At 41.2% G+C, this 14,117-nt stretch overlaps 3 protein-coding genes across 3 annotated transcripts; all 3 read right to left on the minus strand.

Moving 5' to 3' along the window:
* Nucleotides 1–3,330: 3,330 nt before the first annotated feature.
* Nucleotides 3,331–4,971, minus strand: LOC116033567 (squamosa promoter-binding protein 1). Its single transcript, XM_031276318.1, has 2 exons — nt 4,345–4,971; nt 3,331–3,720 (listed from the first exon to the last, which is right to left on the minus strand). Exons 1-2 carry the CDS (start codon nt 4,644–4,646, stop codon nt 3,603–3,605), a joined length of 420 nt encoding a protein of 139 aa, XP_031132178.1. The 5' UTR covers nt 4,647–4,971; the 3' UTR covers nt 3,331–3,602.
* A 5,215-nt stretch (nt 4,972–10,186) lies between these two features.
* Nucleotides 10,187–11,074, minus strand: LOC116033375. Its single transcript, XM_031276124.1, has 2 exons — nt 10,928–11,074; nt 10,187–10,837 (listed from the first exon to the last, which is right to left on the minus strand). The coding sequence occupies exons 1-2, from the start codon at nt 11,072–11,074 to the stop codon at nt 10,187–10,189; spliced, it is 798 nt and encodes a 265-aa protein (XP_031131984.1).
* A 174-nt stretch (nt 11,075–11,248) lies between these two features.
* LOC116033376 lies at nt 11,249–12,448 on the minus strand. Its single transcript, XM_031276125.1, has one exon. It carries the CDS (start codon nt 12,446–12,448, stop codon nt 11,249–11,251), a length of 1,200 nt encoding a protein of 399 aa, XP_031131985.1.
* Nucleotides 12,449–14,117: the final 1,669 nt, after the last annotated feature.

Below are 14,117 nucleotides of genomic sequence, written 5' to 3' on the forward strand. Positions count from 1 at the left end.
GTGATGACATGGAGGAAGAAGATGATGAGAATCAAGTAGTGCCTTCTGTGCACTAAAAGCATTTCCAAATGCACTGTCAAGCATTTCTAAATGCACAATCATAATTATAGAAATGTCGCAATGTTTTTTCTCCCTTTTCATTGATTTTCAGCGTTTGATCATCCTAGATGGATGGATCAGTTTTGTCCGCAGTTCTCACTTGGGAGGTTGTTCTCATGTGAACCTGGTCATATATATATATATATATATATATATATATAGGGTCTGACTCCCATGAGAATAAGGCTTCTTGTAAGAAGTGTGAGCAAATGCTAGCCATCGATCTAGTGGATCTAACCCTAGGCACCTTTTACAACCTTGATGGAATGAGATGGGGCGGTAGAATGGTCAAATAACCCTCCCATGCACTAGATAGTGTTTAGAAAGGACACGACATCAGTTTCTGGAAAATCAGCAGCCCTACCTCAAAATGGGTGATTAATAATTGTGGAGGATGAATGATCCACATTGAGTGAAATAACATCACCATATGCTTGCTGAATTTTTGAGGAAGTGGGTGTATCGGTTTTCGGTGTTTTGCCTTGGCTTTCTAGGTATTTAGTTATTGACTGCTATAGTTCACTGTCATCTTTGCCTAATTCTCTGAGACGTTGTATGCAGTGCTCTTTTATTAACTTCTCCAACTCATTCACTGATTCTTTGAGAGCTTTGAATGCTGGATTGTCCGAAAGACCAAATGTTATGGTCTCTTTCATGGGCAGAAGAAGGAACAGGAAGAAGTGTCTTGCCACACTTCAAAGGCTGGGTTTGCTTGAGACCCAAAGCTCCCTTAGCCCCCTTTTGGGATTTATAATTCTGTTCCCCATTAATCCAATTAATTCTCACTTTTTATATAGGGGAAATAGAAGACTCCTGTAACTAATAATGACTTTAAGACTAGATAACTAATTAGTAGAAAGACTTCTAATTGAATCAAATTGGAACACCTAAAAAACTAAGCAGCTAATTATCAAACAATTCTAATCTAACTAAAACATCTAATAAATAATTGATAAAAGTATTGTTGCCTTCCAGCATCATATCCATGTTCCTACTAGCTTAATTTCCAATTGAGTGATTGAGCTTAAGTTCTGTTGAATTTGGAAGAAACACAGGTCTGGCGGGTGGAGAATAACACCACCCGCCAGTTAGGAAGAAGCTAAATGAATAATCAAGGATGGAGAAATGGTTATAATTCTTATATTTCTATATCTATTACTTCATTGCATACTTCATACTCCATACACTGATACATACACATATATATAGTCATGAGCTACACATTGCTCAAGACTATCACACTCCTCTAGGAATAGCACAATGCTCAAGACTGCACATTGCTCTAGGATACACATTGCTCTAGATTATTATTTTAACATTATTGAAACATTCCTGATTTTGCTCCATGATGTTTCAACACTCCCCCTCAAGCTGGAATATCTAGAAGTTCCAAGCTTGAAGTCAAACATAAACTCCACTCTAAATTACAAATGAAGATTACAAGCAACTAGAGGATAACAGTGCTGGATGGCTTCAGAGAGACAATGCTATACACAACCCTTGGAAATGTATCAAGGGCGAAGCTTGTCACGAATATCCTTTGGAATGACGGCACCAAGGGTAAGACAATGCTATACACAACCCTTGGAAATGCATTAAGGGCGAAGCTTGTCACGACCATCCTTGGAAATGACGGCACCAAGGGTAAGAAATAACACTAACACCTTCACAGCAACATAAGCACTCTATGACTTGCCAACAACAATCTTCATCGAGAGTGGTGGAGGCGAACGGGAGCAAAGGATGAAGCAAAGCCTATAGAAATGAAGATAAACCCAAAAACAGAGCAAAGGAAAATAACACAGAGTTGAAGATAGCACACTGATTGTAGATAGTCACACTCCCCCTTACTTGAAACATGGAAAATAATCAAAGGCCTTTATAGTAGTGCTGAAACTTAACATCCATGGGATAAGGCATACCGGGGATAAAGAAATAGCACGGTTATACCAAAAATAGTAAACACCATGGGAAGAACCAAAGAAGTTCAGCAATAAACCCAAAAACCTTCAAATTTCACCCATAGGCATCAATGGTTGCCAAGAAATTTGCAGCAATTTTGCAGAAAACTGCCCATAGTATTACTGCAGTTTGGGACATTATGTGATGCTATGATGGAGGGAGATGTTGTGTGAACTGAACAAATACTTGACACTAGCAGGAAAAGAGGTAAAAGATATGGTAGTTCAAGATGCAAAAGATAGCATCATACACCAAAAACAGTGGGAAAACAGTCCCGGAATTTTCAGATTGTTGACCGGCGACTTTGACCGGCAGTTGACTGGCCGTTGACCGGCAGTTGACCGACGTTGACCGGCATGACCGGTGGAGACGGGAGATGTGAATACACTCCCAGGTGCGTCTCCTCAAGGCGAATCTACTGGAGGCAACAGCACCTTGAACGGAGATCGGAGGAGAGAGATATGGCCGGAAAAGAGTGGAGACTTCCGGCGGAGTGCGGCGGCGCGTGGGGGCGCGTGCAGAGGATGATGGCCACCGGATTTCAGGCGTCGGCTCGCGACGAGGTTCCGAGTAAGGCTGTGGTGGTAGTTTCTTCACACACTAGCCGGAAGTGAGTCGGAACGAAATGGGCAGCCGCGTATCGCCGGAAAAAATGGTGTTTTTTTTTTTTTTTTTTCCAGAAATGGAAAGGAAGAAAATAGCCTAGAATCTTAGGCTCTGATACCATGTTGAATTTGGAAAAAACACAGGTCTGGCGGGTGGAGAATAACATCACCCGCCAGTTAGGAAGAAGCTAAATGAATAATCAAGGATGGAGAAATGGTTATAATTCTTATATTTCTATATCTATTACTTCATTGCATACTTCATACTCCATACACTGATACATACACATATATATAGTCATGAGCTACACATTGCTCAAGACTATCACACTCCTCTAGGAATAGCACAATGCTCAAGACTGCACATTGCTCTAGGATACACATTGCTCTAGATTATTATTTTAACATTATTGAAACATTCCTGATTTTGCTCCATGATGTTTCAACAAGTTCAAAAACACACATGCTTTTGACAAGAACTCAAAGGCTTGACTTCTATAGTTATTAATGTTAAAGTGCCAAGTGATGGATGTACTAACATGATGCCAAGTATTATCTTGCACAGGCAAAAGAAATTGCAGGGCTAGTTTCTAGTATGAAGATAAGCACTGTTTAAGATCTAGAGATACTTGTGATGTTGGTGGGCGAATATATACTAGCAGAGTGAGATGTTCAAGCCTCAAATGATAATAAGATTTAGGAAACTTCATCCAAATGATAATGCTCCCCCGAATGACCCTCCCACTGGGGGAGGGGATTGAGGCTGAATGAATTACAAACCACACATAGAGGCAATGATTTGTAATTGAAGTCTAGCAATTGACAGAAGATAGAGAGCATGCTAGAAATTACATTGATAAGCTATGTGGTTCAGAGACCAATCTTCTTATGAGTTCGAATAAGGAGTTGGTTTGTTCCCCCACTGGTATTATGTCTTCAGGTTGACCCTTCACCATGAGAATCATATGTAATTCTCCGGCGGCGCTCATTGTGACCTGCCAATCGCCTCCGGCAACTCCTCTTAGCTTCATCAAACTGGGCTAATTCATGAAACCTGAATATACATATTGGTAAGAAGAAAAACCTCTGCCCTTTGCACTTATATATTCTTATCTAGCTAGTCATTAATAAATGCACGATAACTTGCACTATAAATGTTATTTTATATCAATGATTGCACATTTTGCAGGAAGTTATGTTTACTTCCTGCATTTTAGGGAGAGAGATGGGAGGGAATGGGGGTTGTGGAAGGGGGAACTTAGTACTAAAGAGATCAACAGAATTGAGAGAATGGCAAATAATATATTTTACCTTGTTTATTGATCAATTTCTTATATTTGAATTAAGGTAGTTTGCATGATGAACACATCCGGACATAATTCCATGATGAAACACGCTAAGAATTTGTTCAATAAATTACTAGTAGTTGGCTAGTTGCCTGTTTTAACTATGGATGCAGTCCTGTTTGTGTAATTTATACAATGTTTCTCTTGAGTGGTTTAAGAAACATGTTTTTTCAGTGATGGGAAACTGAATTTATATGCTAGCACACCAAACATTATGAATTCAACTTAGAACTCTAAATTGCCGTAGATATTGCATCATTACAATTTTTATCAAAGTCAGGACAGAGAAACAGTGAGATAGAAGAAAAATTTGTGAAATTAGGTTTCTTAACCTGCTGCATTGCTGACAGAAGCGCTGTTGAACTCCATTTATAAGTACTGACGGAGCCTTTGCGTGAATCTCACAGACCTTGTGGCGGCGATGGTATGGCTTGGCATCTGTCATATCTGTGCTGCAGTCCTCCACCTGACAGAACAGCTGTGTTGACCCTCCACCGGTTAACTTCCTTCCAGATATAGTCAATGCTCTTTTCTTTTTGTTGTCTTCTTCAACATCTTCGTCTTCATCTTCGCCCCCCTCTGCCGACTCAGTTTCGTTTATGCTTCTTTTCCCCTCTGGTTTGCTTGTTTCCATTTCTTTGATGGTAAAACAAGTTGGGAAGTAACTCAAGCAGAAGAAGAGAAGAAGATGAAGAATGGGAAACTTGAAGGAAAGATGAAAGGTAAAGAATATGTGAGGACCACTGGATCCATACTTTTCCTAATTGGGGTCTCTAATAGTAGTGTAGAATAGGCTTTGAGGTTAAGATAGCTGGAAAATACTGAAATCTGATTAGTGAACTGTACAAAAAGATGGGTGAAAATGAGCTAAAAGTAATTAAGTATGATAGGTGAATTGTACAGAAAGAGAGGTGATAGCTGTTGGAAACTTCTCTTATTGCCCATTGGTCTTAACTTTACACACAAACTTCAAACTTTAATGTGACCATGCATTATTATATGGGAGAGAAAAATGTGACCATCAATAGCATAGTACAAGAGTCATATGAAGAGCATTTATGATGAACTGTGGACTGTGGTGATATCTGTATTAAGATTTGCTCTCTCTAATTTTCTATTAATTATTTTTTTTGGGAGGGGGGGTGTATTACCCCCCACCCCACTAGGCCCCTACTTTTCCATTAGAGTGCAATTAGTTGGGCAGTCAGCAAACCTGTCATCAACTAGTCATTAGATTATGTATATCATATAATTAATTATTTGTGCAACTAAATATGTATATATTTCTTCATTATTGTTGCTAAATAGTGTGAAAGATTTAGACTTGGAGATCTAACTACCTCGGGCTTGGCTCAATCAGTAAGTGCTCAGCTGTGAGTTTTGTTATTCTCATGCCAAATTTGCTGGAATATAGCTCGAGAAATACAGTTATTATCTGCAATTTTGGTGAAGATGGCATGTGCTTATTCCATTTCTTCATCATCACCAGCTCACAGATTCATCCATCAAAAGCCATCATTATCTTGCACATTTGTGCAGAAATATTCCCAACTGGCTTCTTCAGTGGATGTGTGTATATCAGTGTCATAGCGTGTGTGAATTACAATTACAAATACAAATACAAAATGCATACATATCTGACAGTGTGTAATTATTAATCAATCTCTCTTTATTGGAAGTCCCTTTCAAGCAAGGACGATTCTTGTATTTTTTTTTTCTTCTTGGGATGTGTCATTGGGAAGTGAAGGGGCAAGGCTAGTCTGGTCCAATGATTGATTGAACTTGTCCAATCAGGCATGGACACGTGGTGTATTGATTTTGTCTAATTTTCAGAGATGTCCTTTGCCTAATTATATAGTTTTAAATGCAGAATTAGCAGAGCCAATTGATTTGCAGGAATGTGAGGAACTAGCTTTCTTGATGAATACTGCTGCATCTATTCACACGCTGGGCCATGATTATTTGATATGTGCTTCTGGACCCTTGGTCCACGTTTGTGAGTAGTACACAGCCCTATCTTCTTTTCTTTTGGTTTTAAAAGAAGATGAGAATTGATTGGAATTTTAAAAAAAAAAACGAATTGAGTTCCTATTCTTTTTTTTTTTTCTTTTTTTTTTTCCTTCTCTCTTTCAATTATTTACGTGGCGTTTGTTTCGTGGAATAGAATATATCTATTTTGTTGTTTTGTTCATTTTTTATTTTACATAATAGAATTTTACGGAATTTGTTATTTCAAATTCTATTGCAATAGAAATGACCATTTCCAAGAGCCTCCTTATATTAGTTATCTCAAGGAATAGCTAATATATATGTGTAATTACTTGTGTGTGTGTATTTGTATTTATTGATATTTATATACTCTTTGTATGAGTACTCTTGTCATTTCACAAATTTTTCCTTTCTATTATTTAATTAACAAAATATTGAAATATCATTTCTTCAGAAATTCTGTATCTATTCCTTCTATTAATCAATCAATGAAATAGCATTTCTATTCTTTTATGTTTCACCCATAATTCATTCTCTCTAGAATAGTATTCAATCTTATTTTAATTTTCTGTTTTCATTTTGTGAACCGAACACAAATTGAAATTGTTGAAAAGTTCATATATACACACACAGACACACAGTCCGTAGCAGGCCTACATGTATTTTTTTTTTTTAATTCTGACAGAAGGGGGGCACCCAAAATACAAATCGTTTAGTGCTGCATTTGCCGCCACAACGGGAAGCCACATGCTTCATCCTCTAACAGTCTAATGGTTCCAGCTGGAGGTTGATTAAGAACATGCATACCCCTTGGATAACTAGTGGCGAGTTTGGCGAGGGAGTCAGCCGAGCCGTTCTGTTCCCGGTGGATGAATACTATTTCCCATGATGCTACGGCTTGTAGTTCTCGTCTGCATGCATTTAGGAGATTATCAACTATGTTAGTAACTTTTCTCCCATTGTTCAGCCCTTCCACCACCTCCTTGGAGTCGCTTTCCAGTATAATTTTGTTCAATCTCATCTCCCTTGCAAGTTGACACCCTTTGAGTATGGCCCAGGCTTCTGCCACTAGTGAAGAGCATGTACCAATATTGTAAACGAATCCTTTCACCCACTTCCCTGCATGCTCCCTTATAAGGCCTCCACAACCAGCGCTATTGCCAGAGGTGTTGACACTTCCATCAACGTTTATCTTCCAGCAGTTAATAGGTGGCTTGTTCCAAATCAGTTGATTCCATCTGCAATCGGAACCCCTAGCAGTTAGGCCATTCTTTTTGTCAAAAGCCTGGTTGATCTCATGCAACTTGCGGCGTATCCAATCAATCTTTAGATTGGTAGGACGATCGATATTGGAGAATATCGCTTCGTTTCTCCACTTCCAAAGCCACCAAATAGTTAGGGCAAAGAGCGTATCGTTGCGATAAGGATGTTTACCATAATTCTTCTGAGCCAAACCAGTGTCGAGCCATCTCGTGAATGGGAGGTTCTTGGATTTACTTGTATATTCCGGTAGTACTGCACTCCATACCTTCTCAGCCTTGGGGCACTTCCTTATCAGATGCTCTGTGTCTTCCATCATATCTCGGCAGTACCAGCACCTGTCGTTCTCCGTGAATCCTCTTTGTTGTCTGTTCTTGTTTGACATGATTCGGTTGTGTCTGACTAGCCAAATAAAAGAGCGCATGCGATTTGGTATCTTGAGTTTCCAGATCTTTTCCCAGATCGGGTCACCGGATCCACTTGTTTCTCTAGTCGCTAATTTATATGCTGAAGCAACTGAGAATTCCCCTGATTCTTCTCCTCCCCAGCCGTTCAGGTCACTTAGGTCAGTGTCATCTATGATGGTGATGGCTGCGATTTTGTTCAATACTTCCTCATCTATGATGGTGATGGCTGCGATTTTGTTCAATACTTCCTAGGGCAAGAGGTGATATAGTGCCTGCCAGTTCCATCTGAGATCTTCCTCCCAATAGTCGGCAACAGTGAGCAGTGACTCTGCCGCCGAGATTTCGGCCAAGGCTTCATCGTTTAGCGGTCTGTTACCCACCCAGGTGTCATGCCAGAACAACGTTTCTTTGCCATTTCGGACTAGTTTCTTGGTTCCAGCTTGGAGGATTGAGGAGCTCTCCAGTATACCCCTCCATGCATTTGACATATTAGACTTCGGTCGCCATAACATTGGGTTGGAGTCATCAATTGAGTATTTGCTCTTCATCATGCGTATCCACAAGCTCTCCTCTTCATTTGTTAACCTCCATCCCAGTTTTGCGAGGAATGCCAAATTCATCTCCCATAGTCTGCGAATACCCAGGCCTCCCTGTTCTTTACTGCGTGTGATTGTCTCCCAGTTAATGAGGTGACAACGCCTTTGACCATCGACCTCACCCCATAAGAAGTTACAGATAAGTTGTTCCATGCTCTGAATCACTCCTTTGGGAATGAGGGCTGTTTGCATGGTATAAAATGGGATTGAGGAGAGGGTTGCCTGCGCAAGGGTTTGTCTGCCTGCGAAGGACAATGTGCGAGCTTTCCATCCAGCAAGTCTATCCCTTATTCTTTCTATGAGTCCAGAAAATGTATCTCTCTTAACTCTTCCATGTAATGAGGGCACACCCAAGTATTTCCCCAGATCCTGGGCCACCGATATCCCTAGTTTACTGCTGATTGCTAGCTGCACTTCCTGCGGAGTGTTCGTCGAAAAGTACACTGAGGATTTTTGGTAGTTCACTTTTTCCCCCGAGCATTTACAGAATTCTTCGAGACACTTTTGTATTATTTCCGCCTGCTGAAGTGAGGCCTCGCTGAATAATGCCATATCATCCGCGAACAGTAGGTGCGAGATCACAGGTCCGTTTCTGGATGCTTTGATTCCTTTCCAGCTCCCTGCAATTACCAAATTTTCAATTAGATGGCTGAACCTTTCTATACACAAAACAAAGAGGAGAGGGGATATTGGATCTCCCTGTCTGATGCCCCTTCCCGGTTTGAACCACTCCGACCTTGAACCGTTCCATAACACTGCTAGCCTTGAGGTTGTGACTCATTCCATTATGTTTCTTACCCAAATATGATTAAAACCAATCAGTTGGAGAGTTTGTCGGATGAAATCCTAAGATAAGCGATCGTATGCTTTTTCTAGATCGATTTTCAGTATCATCCACCCAGTTAGACCTTGCTTTGTCCTCATGGAGCTTAGAACTTCCTGATATACCAATATGTTATCTGAAATTTGCCTTCTAGGTACAAAACTTGACTGGTACGACCCTATTAGCTTTTGGGCGGCATTCTTTAACCGTGTTACCATGGTTTTGGTGATGATTTTGTATGATACATTACACAACCCGATTGGTCTGAACTGCTTGGCTGACTCCGGGTTTGTAGTTTTGGGAATCACTGCAATAAGTGTGTCGTTGCAGTCCCTTGGTAAGCTGCCACTGTTGAAGAAGTCCTCCACGGATCTAACTATCGTTCCTCCCACATGGTTCCATGCTTGTTGGTAAAAACCAGCACTGTATCCATCCGGGCCTGTGGCCTTGCATGGCGCCATGCTGAAGAGTGCTTGCTTTATCTCATGTTGTGAGAAGGTTGAGTTCACTTCCTGCCATTCTTCCGGTTGCAGTGCTGGGAAGTGGTCTTGTAGTCTATCTGTCAATGTTACTTCAGCATCCCTGGTATATAGCTTACTGTAAAAGGTGCGTATGTGTTTTCTTATTGCCGCTTCCTCTATTATCCAGGTTCCATCATCATCCATCAGCCTTTCGATCCTCAATTGATTCTTTTTTATTACTGTGGCTACGTGATAGAAACGAGTATTTCTATCCCCGGACACAATCCATTCCTCTCTAGACCTTTGAAACCATAGCATCTCTTCCTGTTGTAATACATCCTCTAGTTCCTTACGTAGATTACATTCCAGCTTGATGAGATCTGATCTTGGGCTAGTCGCTATTGCTCGTTGGATGCCACTCAATCGTGCCAGTAATCTTTTCTTCCGGTGGAATATATTCCCAAAGACGTTTCTGTTCCATTCTTCTAAGGCCTTTGCCATAGTGTTTTTGTTTTCTTGCAGGCTTCCTTCTTTATTCCATACATTCTGTATCAACTGTTGGAAGTTTGGGTGGGATGTCCATGCCATATTGAATCTAAAATTCTTATCCAGTGGTGTCTGTTCTGCCGGCCTAACTCTTATGAGCAATGGTCTGAAGCAATCATCGGTAGGTGCTCGACATAAGCGTCTGAGAACCGTAGTTTCCAGTCTGCATTACTGAGACCCCTATCAAGCCTGGCTCCCCTAAAGGTATTTGAGTCCTGACCTCTTGACCATGTATACTTAGAGCCTATGTAGCCTAGGTCGATGAGGCCTTCTTTGAATATCCATTCATTAAAGTCCGCACAGCGGGTTGTTGACAAGTATTCATGATTACTCACTTCACTGCTGTCTACGACCGAGTTAAAGTCCCCTGATAGGAGCCATGCTCCTTGGATGCCCAGCCTGTTCTGGGTGAGGTTGGCAAACAACTTCCTTTTTAGAATGTAGTTTGGGTTCCCGTATACGGTTGCAAAATACCATGGTTCCCTTTGTCCATCTTGTACCTGCAATACAACAAACTGTGGATGAGTGTGGAGTACCTCTAATATACAATTTTTCCAAAGAACCCAAATTCCTCCAGAAAACCCCACTGCCTCTACTCTAAGCCATTCCTCGAAGCCAAACTTGGAGCAGATTACGTTAGCCTGGTTCCCAGAAATTTTAGGTTCAAGAATACAGATTATTTGGGGGGTGAAATCTCGAACAAATTGTTTGAGGGCGCGTTGAAAGGATTTAGACGCCGCGCCCTGACAATTCCATGTGATTATATTCATAAAGAAACAAGCAACAATAAAATCCTGCGCTTAAAGGCGCATGGTGTCCAGATCTTCCTGGACGTGATCCCTATTGTCGCGAACACCAAGGTCCATATCCTCCACTAGTTGATGATCTGGCCGGTTGAATACAGCCGGGATGTCAGGTGGTTTGTTATGGAAAATAGCATCTAGACCAGCTTCTGTTGGCAGATCCGCTGTGTCTTCCATGGAATATACTACCGATATCGTTATCTTCTTTCCTTTTTCTGAACCACGCACAACTACATGCGATGTTTCTGCTGCTGCCCGGTTTGGGTTTCTACCTCTTTCTCCCCTCCCTCTCGTTGTCACATTACCCCCGCGTCCAGTGGGAGGTTGCTACTTTCCTTGTTGGTAAGGACCTTACTGTTCGGGTGCTGATGGGGTTCTGGTGTTAACACGAGGTCCGACGCCTCCTCTTCCTCGTGAATAATTCACATGGTGCATCCTGGGGTTATCGTTCCGCTGATTTGGCACTTCAGTCATCGGATCTTCCTCTTCCAAGTCTGCTAGAACGCCATATCGGGCTGATAGTTCGCTTGTTGGGGCCGTTTCTTTATCATGATAACCCCTGCCACCAGTGCTCCTTCTTGGGCTACCCTGAGGGATCCGGTTGGCAGTGTTCTTTTGCCCATTCCTAGCTTTACGGGTAGCTATCATCCATGGTCCAAATCTTGCCGAAAGATCAGGGCCTTTCGGGGGTTGCTTGGCCAAGAAAGGACACGTGTGTTCTTGGTTCCCTTCCTTTGGCTGAATTCCTTCTCCATCTGCATTGTCTTCCTCTGTTGTCTTATCTGCATTCTCTTTGGGACCGCACTGTTCCTTGCGATGCCCGTAGATGCCACACCTGAAACAAACAAGGTGGATACCTTCATATTCAATAGGCCACGCCTTTCCTTCCATGGTAAACTTTGAGAGAAGCGGCTTTGTCATATCCACTTCGATGTAGATTCTCGCAAATCTGCCTTTCGAAACTAAGCTTGTCGAATCATCGACTCTTATCGGGCGTCCAACTTTTAGTCCAATTTTTTCCACTATGTCCTCATCAAAATATTCGATCGGGATGGTCGGAAATCGGACCCAAACTAGTAGCTTCTCCATCTTGTTGTTTGACGGGTCAAAGTTTGGGACCCATTCTTGTACGATGAGATAGTGTCTAAGAATCATCCAGGGGCCTTCGAATTTGGCGAATTCGTAATCCCTAAGAGCTTCGAATTTTACCACAAAGTAGTCGTCGTTGAGTGCGATTAGGTCCATATTTGCCTCTGGTCGCCACATTGCCTTCATTCGCTGGAGTAGGTACGAGTAGCTCACTCTTCGGCCCAGGACTCGAACAATTAGGGATCTACGCCAGGGTCTTCGGATTCTTGCCTTCTCTTCTTTGGTGATTATCACCCTTGGACAATCTGGGTCGTCCTCTCCCCAGTTCATTTCATCATCAGATATTGGCTCCTCCGCTTCGTCTTGCTCCTTATTTTCATGCATTTCTTCCATCCCTGGGTTCTGGATCAATGGCTTGAACATCTGGACCCAAGATTTCGGTTCTTGGGGCCTCGTCTCCATTTACAGTGGTGATTCCTGTACTTGGTTCTTGGGTTCTTGGCTTTCCGTCGACACGGGCGGGGGCAATTTCTCCTCCATTGCGGCAGCGCTCCGCTTATTCTTCTTCGTGCTACGAACCAGAAGGTCCTGCTCTTCCGTCGACCGCTGGGCGGTGGTCGCCGGTAGAAGTTCGGAGCCAGAACTCGATGCGTCAAAGAGATGATACGTCATTCTCTACTCTGACAACTTGGCCTACATGTATTTATTTATGTTCGTAGATCAGTGAATTTTGCAACTTATGAGTTAGCTCAAGAAGTTAGTTCTCTGTCTAGTTTGGAGACTTGGGACACAATCTCCCTCCATTTATTTGTAATATTTTTATTATTTTTTTAAAAAATAAATGATTAGTATTTCTCCTTTAATATATATATATATATATATATATATATATATATATATATATATATATATATATATATATATAGAGCCAAGTTCCAGACTTCCAGTGCATGCAGACCTTAACGTGCGGCCGGTGCGACTTCACCATTAGGTAGGCAAAAACACACCAATAGTGTTAGAAAACGCACAACAATGAAATGCACTACAAAACGCACCACACATAAAAAAAAATGCACAATACCTCACCACACCTAATTGTGCATTTTTGAACATTGTGTGGTGCGTTTATGCGTATCTAATGACGTGTTCTGTGGTGATGCGTACCTAATGGTGCGTTTTGTGGTGCATTGGTGCATTTCTTTGTCGTGCGTTTCCTAATACTATTGATGTGGTGTGGCCGCACCGACCACACGTTAAGGGCTGATTGCATTTGAGCTGACATATATATATACACACACAGAGTCCAATGGTTTTAATGTCATTGGTGTTTTAGGCAAATTATGATGTGGACCCAGGTCCACCTTGCAAGGTGGACCTGGGTCCAAAACTACGTCGTTTTTGTCTTTTTATTTATTTTTTAATTAGTAAACATATTGTTGAATATAGAGTTGTCCAAAAATGTGTGAATGTAGAGGTTTTAAAGTGTGAATGTACAGTATAGAAATCGTGAATGTAGATTTATGATTGTGTGAATGTAGAGTTGCCCAAAAATGTGTGAATGTGGAGATTTCAAATTGTGAATGTACAGTATAGAAATCGTGAATGTAGAGTTATGCATGTGTGAATCTGTAATAGAGTTAAGAAGTTCTAGCAACTTGTAGCCCTGTAATGTGTGAATGTGGAGTTCTGAAGTTGTGAATGTGAAGTATAAGACCTGTGAATATAGAGTTTTGAATGTGTGAATGTGGAGTTTACAAATTGTGAATGTAGAGTATAGTGTATGTGAATGTAGAGTATAGTTACTAAACATATAATCCTGTAATGTGTGAATATGGAGTTTACAAATTGTGAATGTAGAGCCAGGTCCACGGCATAACAACCGGTGTTTTATGGGTTGTGTTACAAGAAATCATTGTCATTTTTATGCACAGAAAGAAGAAATTTAAACACTGATTTGCCACTATTCATGCATTGGCGTTTGCTTAGAATTCCATTTCTCCATCCCCATCAGATTCAGCAATTCATATTCCTACATTTGTTTTTTTGTTATTAAATCGGGATGATTTATTTAATTGGCATTTTTGAAAGTAATCATTATTCCTTTGATGGCAAGTATCACTCACTCACTGTA

This window comes from Ipomoea triloba, chromosome 10 (assembly GCF_003576645.1).
Source record: "Ipomoea triloba cultivar NCNSP0323 chromosome 10, ASM357664v1".
In the NCBI taxonomy this organism is placed as follows: domain Eukaryota; kingdom Viridiplantae; phylum Streptophyta; class Magnoliopsida; order Solanales; family Convolvulaceae; genus Ipomoea; species Ipomoea triloba.